The sequence below is a fragment of the Onychostruthus taczanowskii genome, unplaced genomic scaffold, assembly GCF_017590055.1.
Source record: "Onychostruthus taczanowskii isolate IOZ18803 unplaced genomic scaffold, ASM1759005v1 scaffold19, whole genome shotgun sequence".
NCBI classification, from domain to species: Eukaryota; Metazoa; Chordata; class Aves; order Passeriformes; family Passeridae; genus Onychostruthus; species Onychostruthus taczanowskii.
The window spans coordinates 5846829-5861373 of record NW_024499128.1 but is presented as its reverse complement, the minus strand read 5'-3'; the positions used below and the strand labels follow the sequence as shown (position 1 = coordinate 5861373).

General features: G+C 37.5%; 1 protein-coding gene across 2 annotated transcripts in view; it reads left to right on the top strand.

The window, feature by feature from the left end:
• SMG1 (SMG1 nonsense mediated mRNA decay associated PI3K related kinase) overlaps positions 1-14545 on the top strand; it is a 60468-nt gene that overhangs the window by 9929 nt on the left and 35994 nt on the right. For both annotated transcript variants that reach the window (XM_041401455.1, XM_041401454.1), the window contains 11 exons: positions 2524-2679; positions 5221-5357; positions 7555-7613; positions 8316-8529; positions 9282-9407; positions 9502-9574; positions 10263-10360; positions 11841-12014; positions 12986-13210; positions 13322-13423; positions 13861-14130. In XM_041401455.1, coding sequence (XP_041257389.1) covers positions 2524-2679; positions 5221-5357; positions 7555-7613; positions 8316-8529; positions 9282-9407; positions 9502-9574; positions 10263-10360; positions 11841-12014; positions 12986-13210; positions 13322-13423; positions 13861-14130 — 1634 coding nt within the window. The remainder of the gene's footprint in view (positions 1-2523; positions 2680-5220; positions 5358-7554; positions 7614-8315; positions 8530-9281; positions 9408-9501; positions 9575-10262; positions 10361-11840; positions 12015-12985; positions 13211-13321; positions 13424-13860; positions 14131-14545) is intronic.

The following is a 14545-nucleotide window of genomic DNA, read 5'->3' as shown; positions in this document are numbered from 1 at the left end:
TACTGGTTTTGGTTTTGTTTTTTTTTATTTTTAGGATGTAATTGCTATCTCTAGGAGATAACTAAACAGTCAGAATAATATCTTCTCTGTAATTATGAAAAATCTATATTCTGATTTTTTTTTCTTTCTTTAATTGCCAAATACAGATCTCAGGTTGGAGGATTTCTTACTTGCAGAGTCACTTTTTGACTATGTAAATCCTCAGGCAGGCCAGAGTCAAGAGAAAATCTCACAGGAATAGTAGTGTGGGAGTTTTTGTTCAGGAACCTAAAAAGCATTTGAACTCCCCCCATTTCTCTGGCCTGTAACTGGTTGTAAATAATTGCTGTATCTTAGGGGAAGTTACAGATGGATGCAAATTAATCTTTTTATAAGTAGAAGGTAGTATTAGTAGGTGGCAGAAGCATGAAGCGTGTTTATCTGCATAGTTTGAGAACCTTAAGATTTGTTTTACTTCAGTAGAGAAACTGCTTAGGAGGTGAGTGTATTTGTCTGTCTGCTAATGTGGAATGTTGTACTGTGTTTAACACAGACTGGCATAGGAGGTTGTTCTTGTCATTTGAAGGGTGCTGATATTTAAATAATGTGCTGGTAGTGCAGTGACATAGTAAGTTTTGGACAAATTCAGAAAGGTAGTTTGTGAAGTTGCTGGGAAAGTGCCATTTGAGAAGAAAAATGTAGCTGGCTCTCCCTGCAGTGCTGGCTCTTGCAGGGCATGTCTCTGCTAGCTCAGCACTTCATGCTGTTTTGTTCAGGTGTGACTTGAAAAGAAGTGATTAGGATATTCTAACTATAAAACCAAGTTCCAGGTGTATCTAGTTAGTTTTTGTTATTTGAGAAACTTCTAAGCTTAAAGATGCAAAATATTTCCTTTGTTTACTAAGATTTTTCAGTTCATCTGCTGGAGTCTGCCAGCATGGAATTTTCATTTGAGATTTTCTGTCCTGGCTTCCATATGCCCCCTATTCACCTCCCCCCAGTTTCTGGTGTTAATAATGATAATCACTTACAAATTGATAATTTTTTGAAGTTTTTCTGGTTTGAAAACCTCCAAAGATGTGACTCTTATGGTTAGGCTCAAATGCATTCATTAATTGCTGTTAGAATTTACTTCCTTCATAGGACAGTGTGGTTTGTTCTGACAAAATAATGTGAAAGTGGCATGTTTGCTAGTTTCTGTTTAGAAACTGAGCTGTAAAAAATATTGTTGTAAATCTAAATAGATACAAACTAGCTTTACTGTAATTGTAATTGACCAATTACAAATGAATTTGCACGAGGCTTTCTGTAATGGTAGGGTAGCCCCATGGTTATAGGAATGCACAAATGTATACTGCTAGTTAATATCTGCTTTTCATCAAATGTTTTGCCTTAAAGAAATATTTGTTACATCTACTAAGGTCCAGGTGCACCTGAACGTTTGAATTCCACTTTTTTTATCAATCCTTTAGTCTTAGTAGGCAGCCACTTATGGGGAGCCACCTTTCCTTTTCCCCAGGCCTTCTTTTATACATTGAAGCAGGTGGACTTGTGGAAATATCTGCTCTGAAAGAAGTCTTGCATGTTTTTTCTTGTTTAACTTTATTAGTTGATTCTTCTCTGTCTTGAGCAGGGAAGGCACTTCAGAAATGTTCCTTGGAGGTGAGCTCCAGTACATTGAGTGGAGGATTGGGCAGGTCCAGGGAGCAGTTTCACTTCTCTGCAGTATTGAGGGGAGGAACCTGCCCCTCAAAGTGGTGTGGCAGGCTGGAGAATTTCCAGTCTCAGCATTTGAGTATGTTTATTCTTGTGGATCTAGGAGTAAGATCAGTGGAATTACTCAAAATGATGCTTTTATTTTCATTTTATATTGTTATCAAAGACGTATCTTAAGTGGGAGAATGTAGAATGTAGACTCCTTAATTGAGGATGATGCCAGTATTAGTGAAAATGTTGACCTTTATGTTTAAGGAGAGTTGTTCAATCTGTGCAGGCAGATCATATTTGTCTTTTCAAAAACTTTCTTTTTTTTGGCCATTTTACTTAGCTTGTGTGGTGGATTCATAGTAAAAACAGAGTGGAGATTTCATGTACATAAAGGAGCAAGTAAGTGAAAATATCTAGCCATGTGTGCTAGCAGTTTGACCTTGTATTTTACACAGCCTTTCAAGTCAAAGTAATAATAAGAAAATATTAAATGCAACAAAATTGATATTAAACTTTATGACAATAGTGTTTTTTTCATGTACAAAAACCCAAAGAAAAACCAGATGAGATTCCGCAACAAAATTGATATTAAACTTTATGACAATAGTGTTTTTTTCATGTACCCCAAAAAAAACCAGATGAGATTCTTAATCTGTGGCCTGGAAACTTACAGGATATAGCAAAACTTTGATGCATGTGGAAGAGAAGAAGAAGCTAAAGGAGGTGGTAGAAGATAGAGCTGCTAATTTGCTTATGAATTGAATAAGTCACCACTCAACACGCTGGTAAATGTGTGGTCTGAGAGCCTGTTTTAATGTCACATTGGTTTGTCCACAGGTGGCTACAGTGTCAATGGAGGATCTGGGGAAAATACTTATGGTCGGAAGTCGTTGGGGCAAGAGCTGAGAGTTAACAATGTGACCAGTCCTGATTTTACCAGTGTTCCGCATGGGAATCGTGCTTTAGCCACAAAAGACATGAGGAAATCACAGGGTAAGGACATGGCTGATTTTCAGGAAGAGGATATCTCTTTTGGCAATATTTCTTGTGTTCGGAATATGAAAAGTTCACTGTGGTTATGCAGTCTGTATGGATTTTATTTTTTGTGATACATGATTACATGGTGTTGATGGAAACTCGTTTTGCTTGTTTTTTGTGTTGTTTTACTGTTCCTTGTGCTGGGGCTTCCTCCGTAGGTTTGGCAGGTCTCTCAACTCCCTGGCTTAGGCTGTTAATCTTTCAATTTCCTTTAGATGGCTTTTGAACCCTTACTTAGAGTTACCCTAGGTTAGCCAGATTTGGCAGAGACATCTATAAGAAGGAGAACTTGCTTTGGATTTGTTGCAAATGGATGCCTGAGTAAAAAGTTGGTAATTAATGAGCCCCAGTGTGGGAAGAGCAGCAATGGTTGGGAGCAGCTCAGCCTTTCCCTGTTCTCCCTGGGCTGCAGCTCAAGCAGTGATCACGTCCTGAGCCTGCCACTGCTCCTGCTCCCTCTTGATGAGGAATAGAGGCCAGGGAGGAGCTGGAAGTATCCGAAGAATGTGGGCAAGGTCTTGGGAGATGCAGCAAGAACAAATTTGGAGTTTCAAGAGGGTGCAGGAATGCTGGGCTTGTGTTTTTGAGGAAGAAGGCTTCACTCTTCCCACTATTTGAGGTTTGAGTCATAGTTAAAAAAAAAAAAGGCAAAAAGAAGTTATTCTAAGCATTTTTTGAATGAAAATAGAAACTTTATGACTAAGCACTGTCACTTATTGCATCACTTAGTATAAGTAGTAGTTGAGCCACTGGTAAAAACTGCTGCTTTGTGCCAGGCACATTATAAACATGAGGACAGGCTGTTTCGTCTCACGAATTAATATGTCAGAGCAGAAATAAGAATGTTCAGTGTGCTTTGCAGGTGGAAGAGCTGAGGTGTAAGTGGTGACATGACTGTTTCAAAAATGTGATTTTAGGAATGGGTTAAACTCAGACTTTAGAATTCCATTCTGGTGTCTTGGTCTAAAATTATGTAGTCCTTTTGGTGCCTTTTTATGTTTATTGAAAACTCTTCAAATAAAATAACTTTGTGCCAGTACTAAATAGTAGTTAATTCAGACTGTTTTCCTGGGTATGTGAGCATGTATTTAATACTTAAAAGGTTAGGATATATAATTTTGGAATACTGAAGTTGCTGCCTATGACTTGTATGTTTTCTCTCCTTGAAATGCCAGATTTCAAGAGTTTCTTCTTTTGAACTTTGCTGTTTTTGATTGTTGTAGGTTTCAGCAAGTCGTTTTGGTTTTCTGTATCTTCTTTAAAATACAATGGGATTATGCTGCAACAAGATTTTGGGTTTTAAGTTCTTTGATGTTTTCTTGTTAGTATATTCATTAACCAATTTTAAAAATAGTCTTCTGTGAGTTAGCATGTGGCTGAGACCTTGCTGAATTTTCACAAATTGGATGTCACAGGTATTTGTTAACTAGTGCTTTGATTAGTGTAGCTTCAGTCGTGTTCTTGGTTAGTGTTTTTTGCTTCTGTTTTTTTCTTAAAGCTGTAATTGTGACTTTAGAATTAGCTGACACTCTTGGGGAGTAATGCCAATGTAGATTAGCTATTAAGTGAATAAAGACAAAGCTGCTTTAGTCACATCAGATGACTGATGTCTAGCAGAGTAGAGCAGAAAGCTCTGTAGCTGTCTCGGATTTTCTCATTAGTCATGTTGACTAAGGATACCTCATCATATTCCATGAATCCTCTGATTTGAACCACCATGAAACATCTAATGTTCAACTTATTGAAAGAAATTTTGTTTCCTTTTTTCAAATGAGGGCAATTAATTATTTGTATGAATTCATAGGTAATTTGTCCCTGAGGCGGGTGAGCTGCATTGTGACCTTCTCTGGTATCTCATGCTGTTGGTCAAGTTCAGTGAAGTGTTGTCTTAGGGAGGTTTTCATTCTCCCCCGTAATGATCTGCTGATGTGAGCAGGTCCCTCTTCATGCTGGGAGCTTTTGTTCCTCAGTAAATGAAGAGCAGATCTATTTTCCTGTTTGAAGCAGAACCCTGCTACCTGTTGGAGAGAAAATATTCCTTCTTTGTAGTTGCTTGAACTTAAATCTGGTTCTTTGCTTCAGGAAGCCACTTGTTTTTTCCACAAGGTTTTCTAAAAATTTTATTTGTTGAATTATTTTTGCTTATTCTAAGAGAAGTCTGCTTTAATCTTACCCTACACCATTTTTTAAAATTCCATTTATGTAGGAGGAAACTAAGTTCAGGATTTTGTGTAGAAGCAAGACAGTTCTGCTTAGTTCTGAATGAGTTCAACACAGGTACTGGGCTGTCCACATGAAGAAATAAACTATTTTGGTAGCTAAATTGGATTTTACATTTAACTTTCTTTTTATGAAAGTTTAAAACCAATCAGGATTTATTTTGAATTGTTTTCTTAAACGACTGTTATGACCTATTGATTCCACTCATACACATATTGGACAATAGAGTACTGTTGATAAATGCTGTAGGAAAAAATAAATAATTGCTTTTTCCAGAGCGACCGTTGTCTTATTCTGACGAGTCTCGACTGTCAAATCTTCTTCGGAGGATTACTCGGGAAGACGACAGAGACCGAAGACTGGCTACTGTAAAGCAACTGAAAGAATTCATTCAGCAACCAGAAAACAAACTGGTCAGCAATTCTTCCTTTTCCGTAGCATTGGGTATTTCTTGTTTTGTAAAACTGTCTTTTTCAAATCTGGGTATTGGGATATGTCTGCAAGATTATCTTGTATAGAAAGAATTTCATTCCACAAGGAAGGAGAGTGTGTTCCTGGATTGTCTGTCTTGTTTCCATAATTCAGGAAATGTTTTATTAGGATGTATTGCCTTAAACTAAACTGCTGAATGCCTGAACTATAGGAATTGACATGGCATGTGTGTGGCTTTTTTTGACTGCTCTTAGGAATAGCCTCTGGATCCCTCAGAAAGGAAGCGGAGGGAAGGGGAAGTCAAGTGTTGTTGTCTTGTTCAAGAACTGTTTCTGTATTTTAAATTAAAAATACACAGGTATTTATTCTTGTGAACAACTCATCTTAGAGCGACTCAGCTTTCTAACTAAACATCTCTGTGTGTGGGAAGAGAACTAAGTAAATCTTTGTTTTCATTACATCTTTAGGAGTTCTGGTGGTTTGCTGAAGTCTCTAATGTCCTCAAGTGTTTTTTAAGGATATGGGGATGGGAAGGGAAGTATCCCACTGTGGGTATAAATTTTTAATATTACATATTTTGAAATGAAATATTAAAGAGCATATTGTCTGACACATCTCCCCCACTGTTTTGGAAAGCTTAAGAGTTCTCCAAGTACTGAAAAAGCAGGAAGTGATGGTTTAATATCCTGCCACTCATTTGCAAGCAGTGCTCTAACACTTTAGCTGTGGGAGCTGTATCTGTCATTATAAATGAGAAATTGGTTTGTTTTTTCATTGTATGTTAATTAACCATTGATAATTGTGCTCTTTTCCTTGAGCACAAGGGAGAGAGACTTGGATATGGGGAATATTCTGGTCTGTGCACCTAGGTGTAAGCAGCCCTTGTGCAAGCCTAGTTAACACTTCAGCCTTCCTCTTGTTACTACAAGGCTTTAGGAAGTAAATGCTTTCCACAGTTATTCTTCGGTTATTTTTAGTTACTTCCAGTGTTCTCCATGAGGTTTTCCCCATTTTAAAATTTTATTTTGTAACTGCATTTTATTTAGGTTTATTGGTATCTCAGAATGTACTGAAATTACCATTGTAATGACAAACTTTGTTAGTGGTCAGAATATTAAAAGTTTGTTACCTAGAAGCTTCTCTGAGCTCACTAATGAGAATAAGATCAGATGTCAAGTGATACCAAGGCCAAAACTTCATGGTAGACAGTGTTTAACCTAGCAGTAGTTCCTGCAGGTCTTGGCACTACTTAGTGTGGTTTAACTGAGTTCTTTTCATCTTCAGGGCTGAAATATGAGTTCAGAGTAAAGTGGTAGAAGTCAGTAGTCACTTGTCATCTAATGGAGTCCTGCTTCAGCTTCTAAATTATAGAGATGTCTTTTCCTTTTTAGCCTGTCTTGCAGGTACCAGGCACATTTTCAAAATGCCCTTACGAGTTCTGAGGGGTCAAGCATGTGGATCTCTATCCCTCCACCCTCAAAAGCATGATGTTGCTCAAAACTTAAAACAAAAACTGGGTACCATCCACTGTGTTAAAGAAGAATGTCTTTTTGAAGAAAAGAGAATAAACCTTATTAACTTGTCAAGAAAACTCCCTGTTAAGATGTTATGCAGTTGCAGCTAATGTGTGATTTTTTTCAGTCAAATCACTAGTGTGGCAGAGATTTAGTGCATATTAGGAAAACAAGTCTATATTTACTGAGAAGCACTGGTTCATCAATAATGTTTCATCTCCAAAATTGTATCCCATTTCACTAAAATGCAGGGTTGCCTAAGTAGAAACTTTAATTCTTCAGATTATGTTATGGGCTCCGTTAAATTTTCCAGTGATAGAATTGATTTATGAGTATTAGAGATTTGGTCTTTAGTAGATGCTACTCGTGAGCTGAGTCTTCCATGGTGATGAATGTTATCAGCAAGAACTAAACTTGGAACAAACCTTGATAGCAGGCTGCCAGTATTTTCATGGCTACTGTAAATAAATATCAAATATAACATCTAGGATAATATTGCAGTGTTGCTTAATATAGCTTATGCTAGTCTGCAGTGGCCATGGAAAGCTTAATGGCATTCTCTTGGCAAGGAGAATTGGCAATGTTGTGTTTAATGTGAGTGTAAACAGGACCTGTTGTGGAGGCAATTACTGTGCTTATACCTTTTATGTATCTTATATTACAGGTACTTGTTAAACAACTGGATAATATCCTGACTGCCATTCATGATGTGCTCAATGAAAGGTAAGTGGAAAAAATGCTCTAAAGGGGAAAAATAATGTCAGCATTAGGTTTGAAATAGAGAGGGAAAAGTTTGAGAGAAATTAATGTGCTAATTTTGCATGGGTGTCCCCTTGCAGGAACAGAATGAAATTTGGGGGGGGGGTAAAGGCTCTTAGGTGTATCAACAGTACTGTTGGGCTGTCCAGAGTACACCTCCCTTGGACAGAATGTGAAGGCACAAGTGTGGCTTTGCTGTGGGTAGTGGGGAGTCTGTCTCAGGTGTGTTCAGTCAGCTGGTGGAGCTGTGCAATGCTGTGGTGGTGTAGCTTCCAAAATGAAATGAGTTTTTTTACAAGCTGACTTATTTACATCCGATTGAGAATGTATGTAGAGGATGCTGAGGTTTGTGGGGGCTTTTAGGTGCTTAGGTCAGTATTGTTTCCCAAAGTCAGCTGCATGTTAAGAACTGTTTCTGTTGGATAGTGTGTTGCTAGTAAAACAGCACATTTGCCTGCTTTTATTCAAGTTGCTGTACTCCATCGAAATATTATTTCTTAGAATTTTGTCTTAACTTCGCCACTGCTGCCATTAAGTAGGAGAGAAGCAGCTTAATTTCTGCATATATTTTCTTTTGCTTTAGAAAATGCATAGTTTTGTTCATGCTTCTGTTTTGCTGTCATGGCTGAAGATCCCAAGTTTCTTTTTTTCTCTCCAAAAATACAGTAGCAAATTGCTTCAGGAATTGAGACAGGAAGGAGCTTGCTGTCTTGGCCTTCTTTGTGCTTCTCTGAGCTACGAGGCTGAGAAGATCTTTAAATGGATTTTTAGCAAATTCAGTTCATCCACAAAAGATGAAGTTAAACTTCTTTATTTGTGTGCAACCTACAAAGCATTGGAGACTGTAGGAGAAAAGAAAGCATTTTCATCTTTAATGCAGGTAAAACTACAAGTTAAAACATGATTATTAATGATTTTCTCAATGCAGTGCTTGAATGAACTTTTTAAACTGGAATGAACAGTAAGTAATGCTATATTGACATAATAAGTAAATATCATTACAACTGGGAGGGAACTTTCTGACTGAATGGGATTCTTTGATTCTGGTTAAATTAGAAAAGAATGACGAGTCTTTGTAGGATCATACATATTTTGATGTAACTTTCTAGTATTTATGGCAGATCCAAGAAGAATCTTGTTGAGACCAGAAAGAGAACTTATGTGTAATGGTACACAAAATCCAACCTTTTGATTGTTTTGTGCCACCTCCTATTTGCAATTTCTGACTGGAATTAGATCTGAGAAGGACTAGGATGTGTGTAGACAAGATGAGGTCCCCTTGTACAAGTTTTAGTGTTTCTTATTTTGGATATAGAGCAGCTATGGCCAGGTCTGTGCTCCACTTTAATAGTTACTTTACAGAGCCAGAAAGCTTTGGCAGGAGAAATAGGACTTAAAACTACACAGTTGTTCTGTGGCTAAAGACTAAAGAAAGGTGTTCCCTGGCTCTGCTATGTATCAAGCAAATGCCCCCTTGAAGTGATTATTTTCATGCAGTGTATGTGATGCTTTTTACATTTTGTTCCTGCAGAAGGAGTAGAGTTTTGTTGATTGAATCAAAGTAGTTTGTTACAATGTGGTCTCTCTCATGTTTTAATGTGAAATATCTGATGGCTTTGCTTTACTTTTCAGCTTGTAATGACCAGCCTGCAGTCCATCCTAGAAAATGTTGATACACCAGAGTTACTGTGCAAGTGTGTCAAGTGCATCCTTTTGGTGTCTCGATGCTACCCACACATTTTCAGCACCAATTTTAGGGTAAGCTTTCTTTGTGCTTTGTGCTTTCTTTCTACAATAGAAATGTTGGTGCAGCAAATTGGGCAATGACTCTGTTTTCACAATTGCTTCCCAGGACACAGTGGACATACTGGTTGGATGGCACATAGATCATACTCAGAAACCTTCTTTGACACAACAGGTCTCTGGTAAGTTTGGCCAGAGGAGCTCATGGAGAGTCTCACAGCCTGCTCTAACTTGCAGATGTTGGGGGAATTTACTTACACCAGTTTGGTTCTTCTGACATGGAAGTTGACATAAAACCAAATTGAGTTTCTGGCTACATAACAAGATACTTTGTTCCTAACTTTTTAGTAAATTTGCATTTTCCATTTTATGCTAATTCTGGAAAAATGGGATGCTTTATTCAGGGTACATTTAAATACCAATTGTTTTGTGCCATTTTGTACCAATCTTTAATAAATTTATAGGTCTTTAGTGTATCCTCTGTGAAAGGATATGTTTTTTTCCCTATGCACTTTTAGAAAATCTCTCATCAAGATACTGTACTGGCATTTTAAAAATGAGGAGAGTTTTTCCAATAGCTTTATCAGTTTTCTTGGGAGTTATGCACAGCAAGTTTATTGTGCCTCTTGTGTTATAGGTCTAGATTCTGTCCTTGGTGTTTAACTGCTGTGGGCAGAACTGAACCTTAAAATAATTTTTGCAAAAGGACAGAAGAGGGAGATACAATTTGTATTTCTTTTAAAAACATCTAGTGTTAGTATTTTCATGTAGATGACCTCTTAGCTCAGCAACTTTTCCCTCAGCAATATGCAACTAAAACTTAATGATTGCATGTCACTCTGTATTAATTGGCTTGGTGTTTTTATACAGGATGGCTGCAGAGCTTGGAGCCCTTTTGGGTGGCTGATCTAACTTTTTCTACCACACTCTTGGGTCAGTTTTTGGAAGATATGGAAGCTTATGCTGAGGTAAACAAGACTTTATGGTATATACCAGAGTTAACTGTTATGTTTTTCTTAATAAACCCACAGCTGTGATTTTTATGGCTGTATTACTTTTGTAGAAAATAAAATTACATGGCTTTCCTGGGGAAGAGAGGACCAAATTAAGGAGTATGATTCAGTCATGTACAGTGACCAACTGCACAAATACTCATGAACTATTTAATTAGTATCACAACCAGGCCTTTAGCCACTGTTGATTGAGAATATAGTGTTGCAATAAAACTATAAACAATTGACCAAACAGGAATGCCTTTATTTTTCAAGAGCTGATGTGAAGACAGCTTACGGTTTTCCCTTGATGCTTTATTTAATTGTCCAACCTCAGAATGTTTCAGAACTAGTAACTGTTGGGGAGAGAAAGGAAATCTTAATGCTTCAAAAGAGTAATGATAAATCTGTCTTTTTAAATAAAGCAGCAGATTACATTGTGCAGGAAATAATGCAGCAGGAACTGATGGAAAATGAGATTATATTCATTTTATGTGCTTCATTTTGACATTGTAACCTTTGCGAAGTTAACAGGGCATAGAGTTTATCTGATGCTGTCATTAAAGAAAGCTTTGGGGTTGGGGGGTAGTGCTGTCTTTTAAGGATATGTGCTCATATGAATATGTACTTACAGGTCAATTATACTGTATTGTGTATGTTAATATGCAGGTCCTGTAGGTAAAATTGTACTTGAAGCATTATTTGTGTCACTCAAAGCAGAATCAATAATTTGGCCAGTGTCCTTCTCTGTACACCTGGGCCTTTGCTGGGGCAGCTTTAGGATTCACAGGGCAGAGCAGTAAATCACTGCTTATCAAGCTGGCTGCTGCTCTGGTCAATGTGTGTATTCTTAGTCACGGAAGAGTTTTAAGATAACGTGTGCTAACATGGAGGAGGTGCTTCCAGCCAGTGTGCTTATCTCACAGTGGGGTAGAGCAAGGCTACAGCTCTACTAATGAGATCAGCACTTCTGGGAATGTTCCCAGGCACTGGTGCCAGCTGGCATGGAGTAGTCTGTTAGTGAACTCTTGGTCTCCAGATCGACATAGTTTGCATATGTGATGGGAATGGCCAGTCAAACATCTCCACTCCAGTTTGGGGATGGGAATTTCTTGGAAGAGAGGTAAAAGCGTGCAGACAACAGTTGTAACAGTGCAGCAATAGAGGCGATCGTGTTCCAGAGACCAGGAACTTCATAAGCCTCAGTTTTAATTTACAAGATATAGTCTGAGTACTTTTTTTCAGTGGCTAAACTCTGTGACTTCTCGTTGTCATTGTGTGCCTATATCCCACCTTCATATGTGTGTGTAGTTAAGAGATACTGGATAAATACATCTGTAATTGGATTGTACAGTTTAATGGAAAAGAGATTAAGTATTTTCAATCTTACATTTTGATATTTTACCCACGTGTAAGTCAATGATGTGTGCTGATACAGAAACCTTGTGTGCTGCAGGACCTCAGCCACGTGGCTTCTGGGGAGTCAGTAGATGAGGACATTCCTCCTCCCTCGGTGTCGCTGCCCAAACTGGCTGCGCTTCTGCGGGTGTTCAGCACCGTGGTGAGGAGCATTGGGGAGCGCTTCAGCCCCATCAGAGGACCACCAATTACAGAAGCTTATGTAACTGATGTAAGAACTCCATTTGCTTTGTTGCTCACCTCTTTTGTCACCATACAGCAAGCAATGCCATTGACTGAGCTGATTTAGGTTTTACGAACGTTACATGAATATGTATATTCTCAGCTTTGAGTAAATCTATTTTTTTCAAGAAGTATGCTACAATAATTTTATTAAAGTATAGATTGTGATAGTGGCACATGGAAAATGTATCAGAAACTAATTTTTTTATACATTTAAACTTCATGTGGCTGGGTTTGCTTGTTACCTTTGAAACCTTGTTACTGTTTATTCAGATAACTATGCCACTATAGAAACTTGAATTCTAGATATGAGTTTGATTTTATAAAATGTGATGGCTTTTATTTCTGTTGAAATTTTATCTATTAAATCTGATAGCAAACTTTTCTAGCTCTATATTATAGGATGGTGTAAACTCAGAATAAATATTATATAACATGCTAAGTAGCTGATATAGTTCTGAAATGCGTGAGGAGATAAGATAAAAATACCTGCAGTCAAAGTCCTGTGGTTGCTGGATGACCTGCACAGCTGGAATTCATGCCCTTGCAGAATTTTGTGAGGGACACAACTTCTTGGGTAAATAAGTGTATGGATTTCCCATTTGAAGACAAGACAGTTATGTAACTTCTGCCTTAATCTGCAGGGGATTCTTGTGACCAAAGCTCAAGAAAACTCCTCTGTCTTTTCAAGGGCAGTTCTGTTGATCTTAGTTGGAACTGAACAGAACTGTGAATCATGAACTTAGGTTTTGTAGGTGTCTAATTGAATTGGAAACCAAGCAGTTGAAAGTTTGTTTTTTCTTACACTTCTGAAGTGTAATGTCAAGATGACATTTTTCAGAATAGAATTGAACAAGCTGCAGAGCAGGTGATGGGACAGGATATCAAATGGGTGTGAATACAATTAATTAGCATCTCTCTTTAATGGAGTTTAACTCAGTTGTGTTTTTAATTTTGCAGGTTCTGTACAGAGTAATGAGATGTGTGACTGCAGCAAACCAAGTGTTCTTTTCTGAAGCTGTGCTCACAGCTGCCAATGAGTGTGTTGGGGTTTTACTTGGCAGCCTGGATCCCAGTATGACCATACACTGTGACATGGTCATCACCTATGGATTAGATCAAATGGAAAATTGTCAGACTTGTGGCACTGACTACGTCATTTCGGTCCTGAATCTGTTGACACTGGTTTGTACATGTTTTTATTGTTGTGAGGGACTAGAAAAACAGTATTTTGATTAATCTTCAATAATTAGTAAAAATTCAGGTAAAGTCACTTATTTTGGTTTTTATCCCCAGATTGTTGAACAAATAAATACAAAACTACCATCATCATTTGTAGAGAAATTATTTATACCAGAGTCTAAACTACTTGTTCTTCGTTATCATAAGGAGAAAGAGGTAAGAGTAAGTAACTTCTACAGGTGTATTCCAGCAGCCTTTGTGCACTTCCTAGAATATATTAAGCTGTAAAACTTAAGCTGTAAAGCTCACCTTAAATACATTTTTTTAGTCTAACTGAATATCTGAAACTTCTGAAAAGCCAGATGTAGCTACTTCTTTGTTTTAGCATTTAGATTTGATAAAAAATTGGTAAGTTTGCCATCATTCCAGGTAGAGAAGTGCTTAGTTCATCTGGCTTTGATACTCAGCATGTTAGGTGGATGATCTAGAAAATAATTGGTGGGTTCTGTAAGAGGTACAGAAAAATGAAGATAGGTATCTGTATCAGACTAAGCTATTCATAGATAAAGAAGAGTGATTTTAAATTCTTTGTTGCTGATTAGTGTATTTTATGATTTGTTTTAATCAGTTATTGCTGTCATTGTGTTCTCAAGGTCGTTGCAGCAGCCCTCGCTGTATACCAAGCTGTATTGAGCCTGAAGAACATCCCTGTTCTGGAGACTGCTTACAGGTTGATTCTAGGAGAAATGACCTGTGCTTTAAATAGTCTGCTCCATAGTTTACATCTTCCTGAGGCCTGTTCCGAAATCCAGCATGACTCTTTCAAGAAGCTTATATCCAATGTGGATAATGCCAAGTTTGTTGTTATATTCGACCTCAGTGCTCTAAGTACTATTGGAAATGCTAAAAACTCATTAATTGGGGTGAGTAAAAACTCAACAGACAGTTCATGCAATAGGTATAAAAATACTTGATTACTTAAAATTAATGTATTACACCAGTAGGGCACATATGTATAACTGAAATGATCATATTTGTCTCTGAGCTTCCTAAGCTTCAGAAAAACATCCAGTGTTAAAACTTAGAGGAAACAGTGGGTGGACTGTATCTCTAGTTGTTAAATAATGAAAAGCAGTTTCTAGGGAAGAGCATCTTATCAGGGTTAAGGGTTTAATGCTAAGATCATCATAGTAATGGCTTTTGAAACTCAAGACAGATAAAAGCAGCTGTAAAGTGTCCTTTGGTAGTATATTAGCCATATGAAAACACTTTCCAGTTCTTCCATATAAAAACATTAACTGCTTTTAACAGACTTCTAAAAAATTGGAAAGAAAATAT